This window comes from Ceratotherium simum, chromosome 2, assembly GCF_057802395.1.
Source record: "Ceratotherium simum simum isolate JZ-2026a chromosome 2, ASM5780239v1, whole genome shotgun sequence".
Classification (NCBI taxonomy): domain Eukaryota; kingdom Metazoa; phylum Chordata; class Mammalia; order Perissodactyla; family Rhinocerotidae; genus Ceratotherium; species Ceratotherium simum.
In genome coordinates, this window is record NC_141901.1 from 57,725,892 (window position 1) to 57,739,667 (window position 13,776).

General features: G+C 51.4%; 1 protein-coding gene and 1 pseudogene across 3 annotated transcripts; both read right to left on the bottom strand.

Annotated features, from left to right (window-relative positions):
• Positions 1-975: 975 nt before the first annotated feature.
• On the bottom strand, positions 976-5,466 carry LOC101407027 (glutathione S-transferase Mu 1-like; annotated as a pseudogene).
• A 2,625-nt stretch (positions 5,467-8,091) lies between these two features.
• LOC101394285 (glutathione S-transferase Mu 1-like) lies at positions 8,092-13,370 on the bottom strand. 3 transcript variants are annotated; one of them, XM_087445975.1, is made up of 8 exons: positions 13,244-13,354; positions 12,919-12,994; positions 12,435-12,499; positions 12,051-12,132; positions 11,852-11,952; positions 10,952-11,044; positions 10,754-10,864; positions 8,092-8,659 (listed from the first exon to the last, which is right to left on the bottom strand). In XM_087445975.1, exons 1-8 carry the CDS (start codon positions 13,277-13,279, stop codon positions 8,570-8,572), a joined length of 654 nt encoding a protein of 217 aa, XP_087302101.1. In that variant the 5' UTR covers positions 13,280-13,354; the 3' UTR covers positions 8,092-8,569. The 3 variants fall into 3 exon arrangements, with proteins under 3 accessions (XP_087302101.1, XP_087302094.1, XP_087302105.1); XM_087445968.1 differs by having other exon boundaries at positions 10,952-11,047; positions 13,244-13,353; XM_087445979.1 differs by lacking the exon at positions 12,919-12,994 and having other exon boundaries at positions 10,952-11,047; positions 13,244-13,370.
• Positions 13,371-13,776: the final 406 nt, after the last annotated feature.

The following is a 13,776-nucleotide window of genomic DNA, read 5'->3' on the forward strand; positions in this document are numbered from 1 at the left end:
GTGGGAAAACATCAGCCCTTAGATCCCCATGAAGACTTTGGACTTAGATACATACCTCAGAATGGAGAGAAGAACCCAAAAGTTCCTTAAGTTTAAAAAAAAGGCCAAGTATAAAGGGATTGGCATTACCCTTCTCATCAGCAATGCTGAATTCTAGAAGCTGTCAATAATTCCATCAGAAGTCTGAAGGTCTTCATCCTAGAAGTCTTTATGCAATCAAGATATTAGTTCAGTGTACACTAGGTGAGACATTTTCGGACATGCAAGGACTAAAGACATTTATCTCCTGGGTACCTGGGAAAATGAGGGAGTAAACCAAGAAACAAGGTCCCAATGACAGCTGTGCAGCAAGCCTGGAGAGGGCACCTAGAAGGCATCTGAGAAAAGAGTAGAGATAGGATCCTAGAGACCTTACACATGTGATAAAGCCAGACAATGTAGAGGGGAAAAGGAATGCTCATTCTCTCCAGTGGGGATTCCCACCACCTCCGGGCCCTACTCACTAAGACACACAGCTCTGCAGAGCCATGAGCCCTCAATAATGGAGGATGAATGAAGGACAGATCCAGGCCTCCCTTCCACAGAGAGCCCAGTGAGGCTTCCTGCCCTAAGGGTGTCAGAAATGGGAACAAGAAGTCTCAGAACACCTACACCCACACAAGATCCCCGTGCACCCAGCCACTGCCAGCACCACAGTCAGACCCTTGAAGCCGCAGGGCCAGTGGGAGAGTTCAGGCAGCCAGGAGAGAATAAGACAAGACACAGCAGGTGTGATTAAGGCTTTACTGGGGATCAGGCAGGGCTGGGCAGGGACCACATGGGCAGAGCAGGACCTGCACACCAGCCAATACTGGTCTTCAGGGCAGTGCTGGGAGCTCAGGGCTGAGCTGTACAGGCCACAGGTCTGCTTGGGGACCTCAAAGCAGAGCAAGCACTAAAGGAAAGGACAGTCTGACTTCGCTGACAGAAGGATAAGATTGAAGGGAACTTGCTGAAGAAAAGTAGGGAACTGAAGCTTTAAAGGGCCTGGATGAGTGGGGATGGGGGAAGGAAAGGGGCTAAATAAGGACTGAGTGAGGGAAGAAGGGAAAGAAAAGAAAGAGAAAAGCACAAGACAGCGATCCTGGAGGTGCAGGGAGATCCACCTGTTCTCCAGGCCCCTGCTCAGCAATCACAGCACTGGCTCCTCGCTCCATCTCCAGGCCACACAGGGCTCTACTTGTTGCCCCACAGGGCAATCTTTGTATATATAGGACTGGGGAGGAAGCGGCTGGTCTTCATGTAGGCAGAGATCTCCTTCAGGCCCTGAGGGTGGGAAAAAGAAGGCCAGATCTCAGGGTTTGCTGCCCCACTGGGGCTCAGGCAGCACCACTCCAGGCATAATGAATCAGGACCCTGGTACAGCCCTTCCTTGTGGGGTCAAGTGTTGGGGCAGAAGACAGTCTTAATGGGATCCCCAGCTCTACTAAGATAACTCTTCCAATTACCTGGAACTAACGTGTGATCTTAATAAGACCACAGATGGAGACTACACCAAGCGTGGTGCTGTATATCTACTAAAGATATGAGATATGTATAGACCCTCCACACGACTACTCTGCAAGACAAGTTCTACTCTCACCATTTATGACAAGGGAAACTGAGGCACACACAGGTTAAGCATCTTCCTCATGCTCACACAGCCAGTAAGTGGGAGGGCTGGAATGCAGCCTGGCTCTCTCTCCTGCTCTGTGCTCTTTCTGCTGCACTCCCCCCTCTCCTCACCACAGGAGGCCTTGTCCTCCCAGTCTGCACAAACATTCCCCTTTTGCAGAGCAAGGCTCGAGGCTTCCCAGGGTTTGCTCACAGAGGGTCCCCTAGTATAACTAAGGGGCTCATAATGTACCTGTGCACTTTGCTGAAAAGGCCCATCTCACCCAATAACTCAGCAAAATCTCAGTGAAAGCTGATAGGAGGATGTGGAGCAGCAAAGCCAGGCCAGACTCTAATTATTCGTCTTAAAGGTGAATGCCCATTTGCTTGGCTTTTTATCTGGGCCCAATCTCACTGGGCCCCAATATACCTCATCCCCCATCCTACTACAGCCAACAACCCAATAAGACCTGCAGGTGTCTTTGGGCACCATCTTCCCAAATAGAGAGCACCCGTAAGTGCTAAAGGATTCAAAGATGCTGGGACTGCCGGTAACAAATGGCCAGGCCCCAACAAGCTGCAGGCTGCAGCCCCAGCTGTCCTCCATCCCTCTCTGCCAGTCAGTCATCCCAGCTCTTGCATAATCCCCAAGGCCCATCAGCCTGGACCAGAACCAGAGCTGATGAGAACTAGCTGACAAAGCAGATTTCGTGATGGGGAGTGGGAAAGGAAAACAGACTGTAAGTTGAAAAACCTATTGCACTAAGGCCTCAAATTCCCAAATCTGTAATAGAGCAGACTTTGTTGCTCTCCACGAGCGGACTCTGGGTGACCACTGATGAGCTGTGAGTGGGGTCCAGGCTGTGCTCCTCCCGCAGCCAGCTGGGCCCACACCCACCACACAGCCTGGTTCCTGTAGCTCTCCAATTGCACTGAGCCCCAGGAGGCTGGGCTCCAGGGCTGCCTCACCTTTGCATCCCCACTGTGCCTGACACAGCGCCTCACGCACAGGAGAAGATCAGATCAGTGAATGGGACCTAAAATAAACGTGGACCAAGTCGCTGAGATAGACTCTTGGGGAATTGGAAGGAAGACAGAAAGGAAGACAGGCGGATGGAAAATCCCGCACAACAGAAGACGACTTTGGTACTTAGTATCAATCCCTCTGTCTCAAATCTACTAATGCCAGCTACGTATGAACTCCTGAACACTCTCCTTCATCCACACAACCCAGAGCTGTGAATCTCAGGCTGGAGAGGGAGAAGGAACAGAGCTTTTCCTTTCCAGACAGGAAAGGGAGAGCCACTGATGACTGCGGAACCAGACAACGCATGTGAGCCAAGCACAGCCTGTCCTGGCTCTGGGACTCTGAGCAAATTATTTATCCTTTCTGCCTCATTTTCCTATCTGTAATAAAGAGGTGATAACTCTACCGTGTAGGAATGTTGTATAGATTATACTTCACCAAATATATGTAACAGGTGAGCACAGATCCTGACATATAGCAAGTCCTCAATAAATGCTAGTTTTTCTTCATTTTAGCTCCAGACAAGGAAAACATCAAGAAGAAAAGGAAAAAACAGAAGAGATATAAACAGATGGAGAATCAGGGGAATGACCTCCAAGGGGGTGACGAAGTCCTTCAGGTTTGGGAACCCATCCAGGCACTTGGGCTCGAATATGCGGTGCAGGTCAAGGATGTCATAAGCGAGGAAATCCACATAGGTGAGCTGCAGACAGGCCAAGGATGAATGGGGACCAATCTCTGAAACTGGGAGGAAGGACAACTTCCCATCCCAAAGCGTTCCTCCTTACCTTGTCCCCAGCAAACCAAGGCCTCTTCCCCAGAAACTGTGAGAAGAGCATCATTGTTTCAGGAAGCACCTCGAGTACTCAGGCTTCAGTTTCTCCTGAGGCACAAAACAGCTCTTACCACCCTTAGACACAGACTCCCTGGGCAAGGGGGGCAGGCCTCCCCAGGGCTGCACATGACCCCCAGCTGCCACGGGTGAGCAGCCATGTCCCCCTAACTGTAGCTGGGTGGGTGCCCAGGCTGTGATTTAATCCAACCTGTGTTCATTAGACTCGTACTGGGGACCAGCTCCCATCTGTGAGAGGCAATGGGACGGCAGAGAGCAATAGCACACTGTCCCTGCAGCTGTCACCACTCATCTCCAAACACCATCCTTGGGACAGACCCAGGAGTTCTGTGGGAACCTGGCAGAGTCTGGACTCCAGTCGGGCAGAATCAAAGAGGCAAAGAACTAAAATGCCTCAGGGAAAGAACTGCTAAGCTCTAGCTAGTGCGTGACAGAATAATGGACACTCGATCAGATTCTGCACAAATGAGGAGAATTTGAGAGGCTGAAAAGAAGGAGGGAGAGGTGCAATGGCCCTGTGGCTGACCGTGAGCTGTCCTGGGCAAATGTGCTGATACCTGTGGAGTCAGGGAGACAGCGCTGGGCTAACAAGGAAACACACTGTCTAGAAACTGAAATCCCACCCTGGGGAGTCTGGACTGTATTCTAAGATTGGTGGGAACTGAGAGTTTTCATTTCATGCAGTTTGGGGTTATGAGGGTCACTCTGGTGGCAGCATAGGGACCACTTGGAAGATCATCAGCTCCAAGGAGTTCAAATGACCAATAGGACCAGTGTAGAAGGGACACAGGAATCCAGTCTCCTTATCAAAATCCTGTCGGGCCCCATCCACTGGGATGGGACTCACAAAGTCAGGGCTGTGGCAGACTCTGGCCGGTTGATTGGAGGTGTCCATAACCTGATTCTCCAAAATGTCCACACGAATCTTCTCCTCTTCTGTCTCTCCACCTACAGCCACACAACAGAGACTCACCCTCAACACCCCACCCCAGCCAAGCCCAGGACATGGCCACCTGTCCCCTGCACCCCAACCCCAGCCCTCACACATAGGTTGTGCTTGCGAGCAATGTAGCGAAGGATGGCGTTGCGCTGGTTGATCTTGTGAGCCCCATCAATTAAGTAGGGCAGCTGGAAGGACAACACGGCAGGCCACTTGGCCACCAGGCTCCCCTGCACCCCCTCCTTGAGCAAGGGCAGAGATGAAACCTGGCACTCTCAGTGCCTGGCCCCTCATAGGCACTGAATAATTATAATGTAAAATGAATGAATGAGCTGGAACATAGAGCAACACCGGAAGGCAGTGAAGAGAACCAGGAAGCTGAGAGGCTGAGCAGAAGGCACTGGGTCTTGACCCCTTGGAGCTGGGACAGGAGATGGAGAAGAGAACCTCTCATTTGCCCTCACAGCCCCCCATCCCCTGCACCTACATGGGGGAACTCCAGGCCCAGCTTGAATTTTTCATTCAGCTACTCGCTTCTGTCATAGTCGGGAGCTGTGGTGGAGAAGATGAGTGAAACTAACCTCCCAGAGTCCAACCCTCCTTCCTGTGTGGGGGAACCTTCCAAGAAGTAAATGGCAAGAGACCCTGACCAGGGGGATCTGGAATCTGAACCACTGAGTCTCACATTCCAGGTCTTGGGGGAGGACGCTAATGAGGCTCTGGAACCTACATGAGTAAGGCTCACACAGGGTTTAGGCAACCCTAAGGGGAACCCATCCCAATTACTGAGACAGCAGATCCAGCAATCCCCTCCCACGTCCTGCCTTGGCAGGAGAGCTGCACCCTCAGAGGGGGTAGGGAAGGGGCAGGCCCTGCTCCAGCTGCTGGAGGGCGGCAGAGTTGAGCAACAGGTGGCCGGTCCATGGGGTGCCTGGAACCAAGTCAGCATGAGTTGGGCAGAAGTCAGGACACCACGAGGACGCCATTACCGTCCCCCATCGTGTACTTCTTTTCCTCATAGTTTGAGTCTGTTTATTTCAGGAGCAGGCGGATGGCGTGGCAATCCCACTCCTCTTTCTCCCTAATGCTGTTTGGAACTCAGAAATGATGGGGCTCTGGTGGCCATTTCAGACTATGAGGTGATGCAGAGAATGGAAACCACATGCAGAGCATGATGGAGCATGAAGTTAAGAAGCTAAATCATTAAGGCTACTATGAAGCCAGCATTACCGGTGCTTAACTCTCTTCTTCCAGATCTTCTTTTAGATTAGAAATGAACTTCTGTCCTATTTAAGCCACTGTTACTAATCAGTTATATACAGCAGAACTCAGTCCTAATTCATGCACTGGCTATTCCAGCTTCCCTTGTGGCTGAGGCCCAGGCCTGTGACCCAAGCTCTGTTAATTGCACACCGTGGTACAGGACTTCTGTTCTAAAGAATCAGTCCCTGAGAATTTATTTTCTGGCAAGGGTAGTTGGGCAGGGATCAGGATTCTGGAGGCAGCAGTGGTGAGACACTCACATCTGGTGCCACATGTCAGGGCAGGATCTCCAGTGTCTATGCCCAGCAAGGGCTGTGGTGCTTTCTCCACAAGTGATTAGGCACACTTCCTGATCACCCCGTTTCCAAGACCAACACCCTGGCCCTTCCAGGGATTCATGTGCTACCTGATACCTCTATAAATCACTTCCTCTTTCAGCAGCTAGGAATCCTGGATATATGTCACTCCCCTTAGGTCTCTCTGAAGATAAAGACCTTGTCTTTAGTACCCTAGCCTCTCTCCTACCTGCTTTAAACCACTGGCTGAAACCTAAGGTTTCTCCTGGACTTGGATTTCACCTTTATCCCCACTTTTCTGGGTGTGGGAGTGACTATAGTTGGCCACCAAAATCCATTCTGCTGTCCAAATATGGGTCTACCCTTGTGAGTCAGTACAGCCACACAACTGAACCTCTCGAATGGAATGTGAATGACTGTGATATAGGCAACTTCTGCCTCACTTGCATAATGGGAAGTGGCTTCCTTGGGTTTTCTCTCTCTATTTTCCTTCCCATACTCGTGATAGAGCTTCAACCAAGGAGAGAAGGAGGCATCCTAGAGGATGGCAGAACCACAGGATGGAAGGAGCCTGAGTCCCTCAATAACTTCATGGAGCAGGGCTGCCTCAACAGCCTGGACCATTCCCCATGGAACATGATAGAATAAACTGCCACTCTCTCTAAGCTACTGTCTTGGGGTCTCTCTCAGCTTTTTCTTTCTCTGCTAACACAATGATAATGGAGGAATACCAGGCAGGGGACTTGAAATTGACAACAGGTGATCACAGATCAATGCAGGAGCCACCAATGAGGCACCCGTGTCCTCAGATGTGTCTTGTTTTCCCATTCTTGAAGGGGAAGATACACACTGAACGGTATATGAGCACTGTCACGAGGTGCCAAAGAATCCCCAGTTCTGGGCCCTCCGCTAGATCTGAGGTGCAATAAAAACTTCTGTTTTGGTTGCCTCAGCTTGAAGTACATACTCTAGTACTTCTACCCCAGGCTTTAAAATGCATGTTTTTACTTTTTATAAATTTGATACAATGTTCAAAAAATTGTTTTCATTTGCAATTGTCTTCATTATCACATCTTCCCTCGTTTTTAAGGATTGATTATTATGTTGTTTTTCTTCGATAATCACCTTTTACATTTCAAATCTAGTATTTTAGCTATAATATAGCTTGTAAGTTTAGACTAGGATTCAGGAAAACTACAGCCACCTGTTTTTGCAAATAAATTTCTGTGGGCTTACAGCCCCACCCATTCATTTATGCATTGTCTAGGGCTCCTTTCCCACTCCAGTGACAGAGGGGAGAAACTGTGACAGAGACCAGATGGTCTCCAAATTCCAAAATATTTACTATCCGGCCTTTTACAGAAGACATTTGCCAACTGCTGTTCTAGATCTATATCTGTTTTACTCTGAATTGATATTTTTATTCTCTCTACTTATCTTTTATCAGTGTCATTCCTTCGGTCTTACCTAGAGATAATTCCTTCAAATTTCCAACGTTTATTGAACATTTGCTGTGTGCCAAGCAGTGTGATATATACCAGAGATAAAAAGTCGAATAAGACACAGATTCTATCTTCAATGAAATTATGATCAAGTGGAGAGGAAAACAAATAAAACAACAACTATGATACAGCGGGATATGTTTTACTGAGATATGTTGTAAGAGCGCAGAGGAGGGTATCTAAAGCAGGGAAAGTTCCAAGAAAAAGTGACTGAAGGTAGTCAGATCCCATACCATCAGTGGACTGCTCAACTCACTTCCCCACCACCCAAGAACCATGACACACTGAGCACTGAGGGCTAACAGGAGGCATTCCATGAAGACCGAATTAAGGTGGGACCCAGGCACACAGGGCCTCCTTCTGTGGAAACCCCATGCTGAGGCACAGAGATGAAGGAGAAATTGAAATAAGTAAGACTCTTATAATCCCACCTTCCCCCCACCACCACACACATACACATGCATCCCCATCCATCCAGCCCCTGCAATGGACCACAGAAGGAAAAATGGATGCCCCCACACCCTCAACACAGTCAGTCCTGAGTCCACGTGGTCAGAAGGAAGAAGACAAGACACAGCTGGTGTAATTAGGGCTTTATTGAGGATCCCAGGCAGGGCAGGGCAGGGCCCACACTGTGGGGGAGCAGGGCCTGCACACCAGGCCAATACTGGACTTCAGGGCAGTGCTAGGAGCTCAGGGCTGAGCTCCACAGGCCAGGGGTCTGGTCAGACTCCTCAAGCAGAGCAACCAACGAAGTGAAGGACGGCCTGGTGGGCTTTAGTGTGGGAAGAATAACATAGGTGGGGAGCGGGGACAGACTTCACTGAAGAGAAGCAGGAAGCTAAAGACTTAAAGGGCCTAGATGAAAAGGGGGGAGGGAGGGAGAAAAGGGGGCAAATAAGGCATCCGAGGTGGGAGAAGGGAGTGAAAAGAAGGAGAAAGAAGCAAGACAGCTGGCTCTAGGCGCATGGAGGTCAAGCTGCTCTCCAGGGCCAAAGACATGGGGCATCGGGCGCATCTCTGACTCCTCGCTGCCATTTGCAGGCCTTAAAGGCCCTACTTGTTGCCCCACATGGCCATATGTAGAAACACAGGGCTGGGGAGGAAGCGGCTGGTCTTCATGTAGGCAGAGATCAGCTTCAGGCTCTGAAGGTGGGAAAAAGAAGATCAGACCTCTGGGTCTGCTGCCCCACTGGGGCTCAGGCAGCACCACTCCAGGCATAATGAATTCAGGACCCTGGTACAGCCCTTCCTTGTGGGGTCAAGTGTTGGGACAGAAGACAGTCTTTCTGGGCTCCCCACCTCTGGTAAGTTAACTATTCCAATTTCCTGGAACTAACGTGACCTCTTATAAGAGTTACCACAGATGGAGACTGTACACTGTGTGAGGTGCTGTATATCCACTAGAGATATGACATAGGTTTAGACCCTCCACACAACTACCCTACAAGATGGGCTCTACTCTCACCATTTATCACAAGGGAGACTGAGGCACACACAGGTTAAGCAGCTTCCTCATGCTCACACAGCCAGTAAGTGGGAGGGCTGGAAAGCAGCCTGGCTCTCTCTCCTGCTCTGTGCTCTTTCTGCTGCACTCCCCCCTCTCCTCACCACAGGAGGCCTTGTCTTCCCTGTCTCTTCACAAACATTCCCCTTTACAGAGGGAGGTGCCTGGCTTCCCTCACAGAGGGACCCCTAGCAGAACAAAGGGGCTCAGAATGTGCCTGTGCAGCTTGTAGAAGAGGCCACATCTCACTCAATACTCAGCAAAACCTCAATGAAACATGATGGGAGGATGTGGAGCAGCAAAGCCAGGCCAGACTCTAATTATTCCTCTTAAAGGAGAATGTCCATTGCTTGGCCTATTATCAGGGACCAATCTCACTGGGCCCCAACCTACCTCACCCCAAAGTCCTGCTGCAGCCAACTAAGCGGTATGACACACAGGTGTCTTTGGGCACTATCTTCCCACATAGACAGCACCTGGTAAGTTCTAAAGGATTCAAAGATGCTAGGATCACCTGTACCCCATGGGCCAGGCTCCAACAAGCCACAGAGCACAGCCCCTGTTCTCCTCCATCCTTCCCTGCCAGCCAGTCATCCCAGCTCTTGCATAATCTCCAAGGCCAATCAGCCTGGACCAGAACCAGAGCTGATGAGAACTAGCTGACAAAGCAGATTTCCTGAAGGGGAGTGGGAAAGGAAAACAGACTGTAGGCTAAAAACCCTGTTGGACTAATGCCTCAAATTCCCAAATCTGTAATCAAGCAGACTTTGTTGCTCTCCAAGAGTGGACTCAGGGTGAACACTGATGAGCAGTGAGGTTGGGTCCAGGCTGTGCTCCTCCAGCAGCTAGCTGGGCCCACACACCACACAGCCTGGTTGCTGTAGCTCTCCAAATGCACTGAGCCCCAGGAGGCTGGGCTCCAGGGCTGCCTCACCTTTGCATCCCCACTGTGCCTGACACAGCGCCTCATGCACAGGAGAAGATCAGATCAGTGAATGGGACCTAAAATAAATGTACTATCCATTGCTGAGACAGAATCTTGGGTAACTGGAAGGAAGAAGGAAAGGGAGACAGTGGGAAGGAAGGGTCCCACAAAAGAAGATGTCAAGATACAATCCTTCCACAAGGGCACCCACATGTGGACTCAAGTCCCAGCACCAACCACAGCCCTGGCATCTCAGAACTCCCCCGATAGGGAGCCAATTCCTGCAGAGCTTTCTGGAGATCAAGAGTAAATATCGTCTGTGTCTTTGGTACTTCACATCAATCCTACTATGTCTCAGCTCTACTAATCCCAGCTACATACACACTCCTGAACGTTCTCCTTCATCCACATTATCCTGAGCTGTGTCACTCATGCTGGAAAAGGACCTGAGCCTTCTCTTTTGGGCACAGGAAAGGAGGAGCCACTGACTGCTGCCCGTGGAAGCCAGACACTAACAGGGGGCCCAGCACAGGCTGTCCTGCCTCTGTGACCTTGAGCGAATTACTTATGCTTTCAGCCTCAGTTTCCCTATCTGTGAAATGGAGGTGATAGTTCTTCTACCCAGTGGGAATGTGGTGAAGATTAAATTTCACAGAATAAATGTAAGATCTTGAGAACAGATCCTAGCATAAAACAAGACCTCAATAAATGCTAGTTATTCTTCATTTTAGCTCCAGGACTAGGAAAGCATCAAGGAGAAGGGGGAAGATAAAAGAGATATAAATAGAAAGAGAATTAAGAGAATCACCTCAAAGCGGGCTATGAAGTCCTTCAGGTTAGAGAACACATCCAGGCACTTGGGGTCAAACATACGGAGTTTGTCAATGATGTCATAAGCCAGGAAATCCACATAGGTGATCTGCAGAAAGGCCAAAGATGAATGGGCGCCAAACTCTGAAGCTTGCGAATAATGACAAATCCTGGTCCCCCAAAGCCTTCCTCTTACCTTGTCCCCTGCAAACCAAGGCCTTTTCCCCAGAAACTGTGAGAAGAGCTTCACTTTTTCAGAAAGCACCTCCAAGTACTCAGGCTTCAGTTTCTTCTGAGGCACAAAACAGCTGTCACCACCCTCAGACACAGACTCCGTGGGCAGGAGGCAGGCCTCCCCAGGGCTGTGCATGACCCCCAGCTGCCACGAGTGAGCAGCCATGTCCCCCGGGCTACAGCTGGGTGATTTAACCCAACCTGTGTTCGTTAGACTCCTATTGGGGACCAGCTCCCATCTGTGAGAGATAATGGGAAGACAGAGAGCAATACCACACTGCCCCTGCATCTGTCACCACTCATCTCCAAACACCCTCCATGGGTCAGACCCAGGAGTGCTGTGGGAACCTGGCAGAGCTCAGGACTCCTCTTGGGCAGAATCAAAGCAGCAAAGAACTAAAATGACTCAGGGAAAGAAGTCCTAAGGTCTAGGTAGTGGGTGAAAGAATAGACATTTGAGTAGATTCTGGACAAAAGAGGAGAATCTGAGAGGCTAAAAGGAAGGAGGGAGAGGTACAAAAGCCTGGTGGCTGACCCTGAGGCTCCCACTGGGCTAATATGCTGATGCCTCAGGGTGTCATGGAGACAGCGCTGGGCTAACAAGCAAACACACTGTCCAGGAATAAATTTCCACCCTGGGGAGTCTGGACTCTATCCTAGGATTGGTGGGAACTGAGTCAGAGATTTCACTTGATGCAATTTGGGTTTATGAGGGTCACTCTGGTGGCAGTATAGACACCAACTTTGAGGATCAGCAGCTCCAGTAAGTTCATATGGCAAATAGGACCAGTGTAGCTGGGACACAAGAGTCCAGTCTCCTTATCAAACTCTGTCCCCCCCAGCCCACTGGGAGGGGACTCACAAAGTCAGGGCTGTAGCAGACCCTAGCCAGGTGCATGAAGGTGTCCATAACCTCATTCTCCAAAATGTCCACACGAATCTTCTCCTCTTCTGTCTCTCCGCCTACGGCCACACAACAGAGATTCACCCTCAACATCCCACCCCAGCCAAGCCCAGGGCATGGCCACCTGTCCCCTGCACCCCACCCCCAGCCCACTCACATAGGTTGTGCTTGCGAGCAATGTAGCGAAGGATGGCGTTGCTCTGGGTGATCTTGTGAGCCCCATCAATTAAGTAGGGCAGCTGGAAGGACAACATGGGCAGGTCGCTTGGGCCACCAGGCTCCCCTGCACCCCCTGCTTGAGCAAGGGCAGAGATGAAACCTGGCACTCACAGTGCCTGGCCCCTGGTAGGCACTAAATAAATATATTGCAAAATGAATGAATGAGCTGGAACATAGAGCCTCATGGGAAGGCAGTGAAGAGAACCAGGAAGCTAAGAGGCTGAGCAGAAGGCACCTGATCCTGACACCTGGAATCTGGGACAGGAGATGGAGAAGAGAACCGCTCACTTGCCCCCACAGCACCCCCATCCCCTGCACCTACATGGGGGAAGTCCAGGCCCAGCTTGAATTTTTCATTCAGCCACTCGCTTCTGTCATAGGCGGGAGCTGTGGTGGAGAAGATGAGTGAAACAAACCCCAGAGTCCAACCCTCCTTTCCGTGTAGGGGAATCTTCCAAGGAGTCAGTGGCAAGACCCCTGAACAGGGAAATCTGGAATCTGAACCATTAAGTCTCACATTCCAGGATTAGGGGAAAAGAACAATAATGAGGCCGTGGAAGCTACACAGGGTTTAGGCAACCCTAAGGGAACCCATCCCAATTACTGAGACAGGGGGTCCAGCAATCCCCTCCCACATCCTGCCTTGGCAGGAGAGCTGCACCCTCAAAGTGGGTAGGGAAGGGGCAGGCCCTGCTCCAGCTGCTGGAGGGCGGCAGAGGTGAGCAACAGGTGGCGGGGCATGGGGTGCCTGGAACCAAGTCAGCATGAGTTGGGCAGAAGTAGGGACACCATGAGGACGCCTTTACCGTCCCCCATCGTGTACTTCTTTTCCTCATAGTTTGAGTCTGTGTACTCCAGGAGCAGGCGGATGGCGTGAGCCAGCTGGGACAGAAGGCCGGGGCAGAGGTCAGAGCTGGAGGGGCCTGACTGCTGCCTTTCTCTCCAGGTAACCTCCCACGCACACCCCAGCCTCCCACACACTCTCCCACCTGAGAGGACAGGCGGCAGGATGGGGCTGGGCTCCAGCAAGCCCCGGAGGAGGAACCTTCTGCCAGAACCGGTCCCCAGCTGCGCAGCGTTTCCCCGCCCGCCCGCCTCCATCCCAGCCGCCCAGGAGGACGCCTCGCTCACCCCGCGGGCGTCCCAGTAACCCAATGTCATGGCCATGGTCAGCGTTTTGCGGACTCAGGGAATGGGTCAGCAGAGCAGCGGGGGAACTCATCGGGGTGCGGGGGCCGAGCTGGGGTGAGGCCTGACTCCGACCCCGCCTCCTCGCCTAGCTCCGCCACGCCCCACCTACCACCCCATCTCCTGGGACTCCTGGCGCCGGAGGCCTCGGAGCACCGCGTCTGCGCCCTGGGCAGGCAGGAATAAGATCTATTTCAGCCACAGCCGCGAGGACTCGGAGCTGAGCTCTGGGTGCCGTGACTCCGAAGGCGTCTGGCTCGGGCTTGCCCGGTTCCCCCGCCCCCATTCAGAGCTCTGCTAGGTCGGAGGTCGTTGGCAGCGCGCTTGGGAGACAGGCCTGAAAGATAAAAAGAACAAAGCTCTCTCCCTTCTCATCCCGTCTAGGCACCGGTCAGCCTTGTCCCTGGGCTGCCCAGGCCCCGCGGGCTCTGGGAGGCTCAGATGCCAGGCTAAGGCCAAAAGGTGGTGCCAGTGAA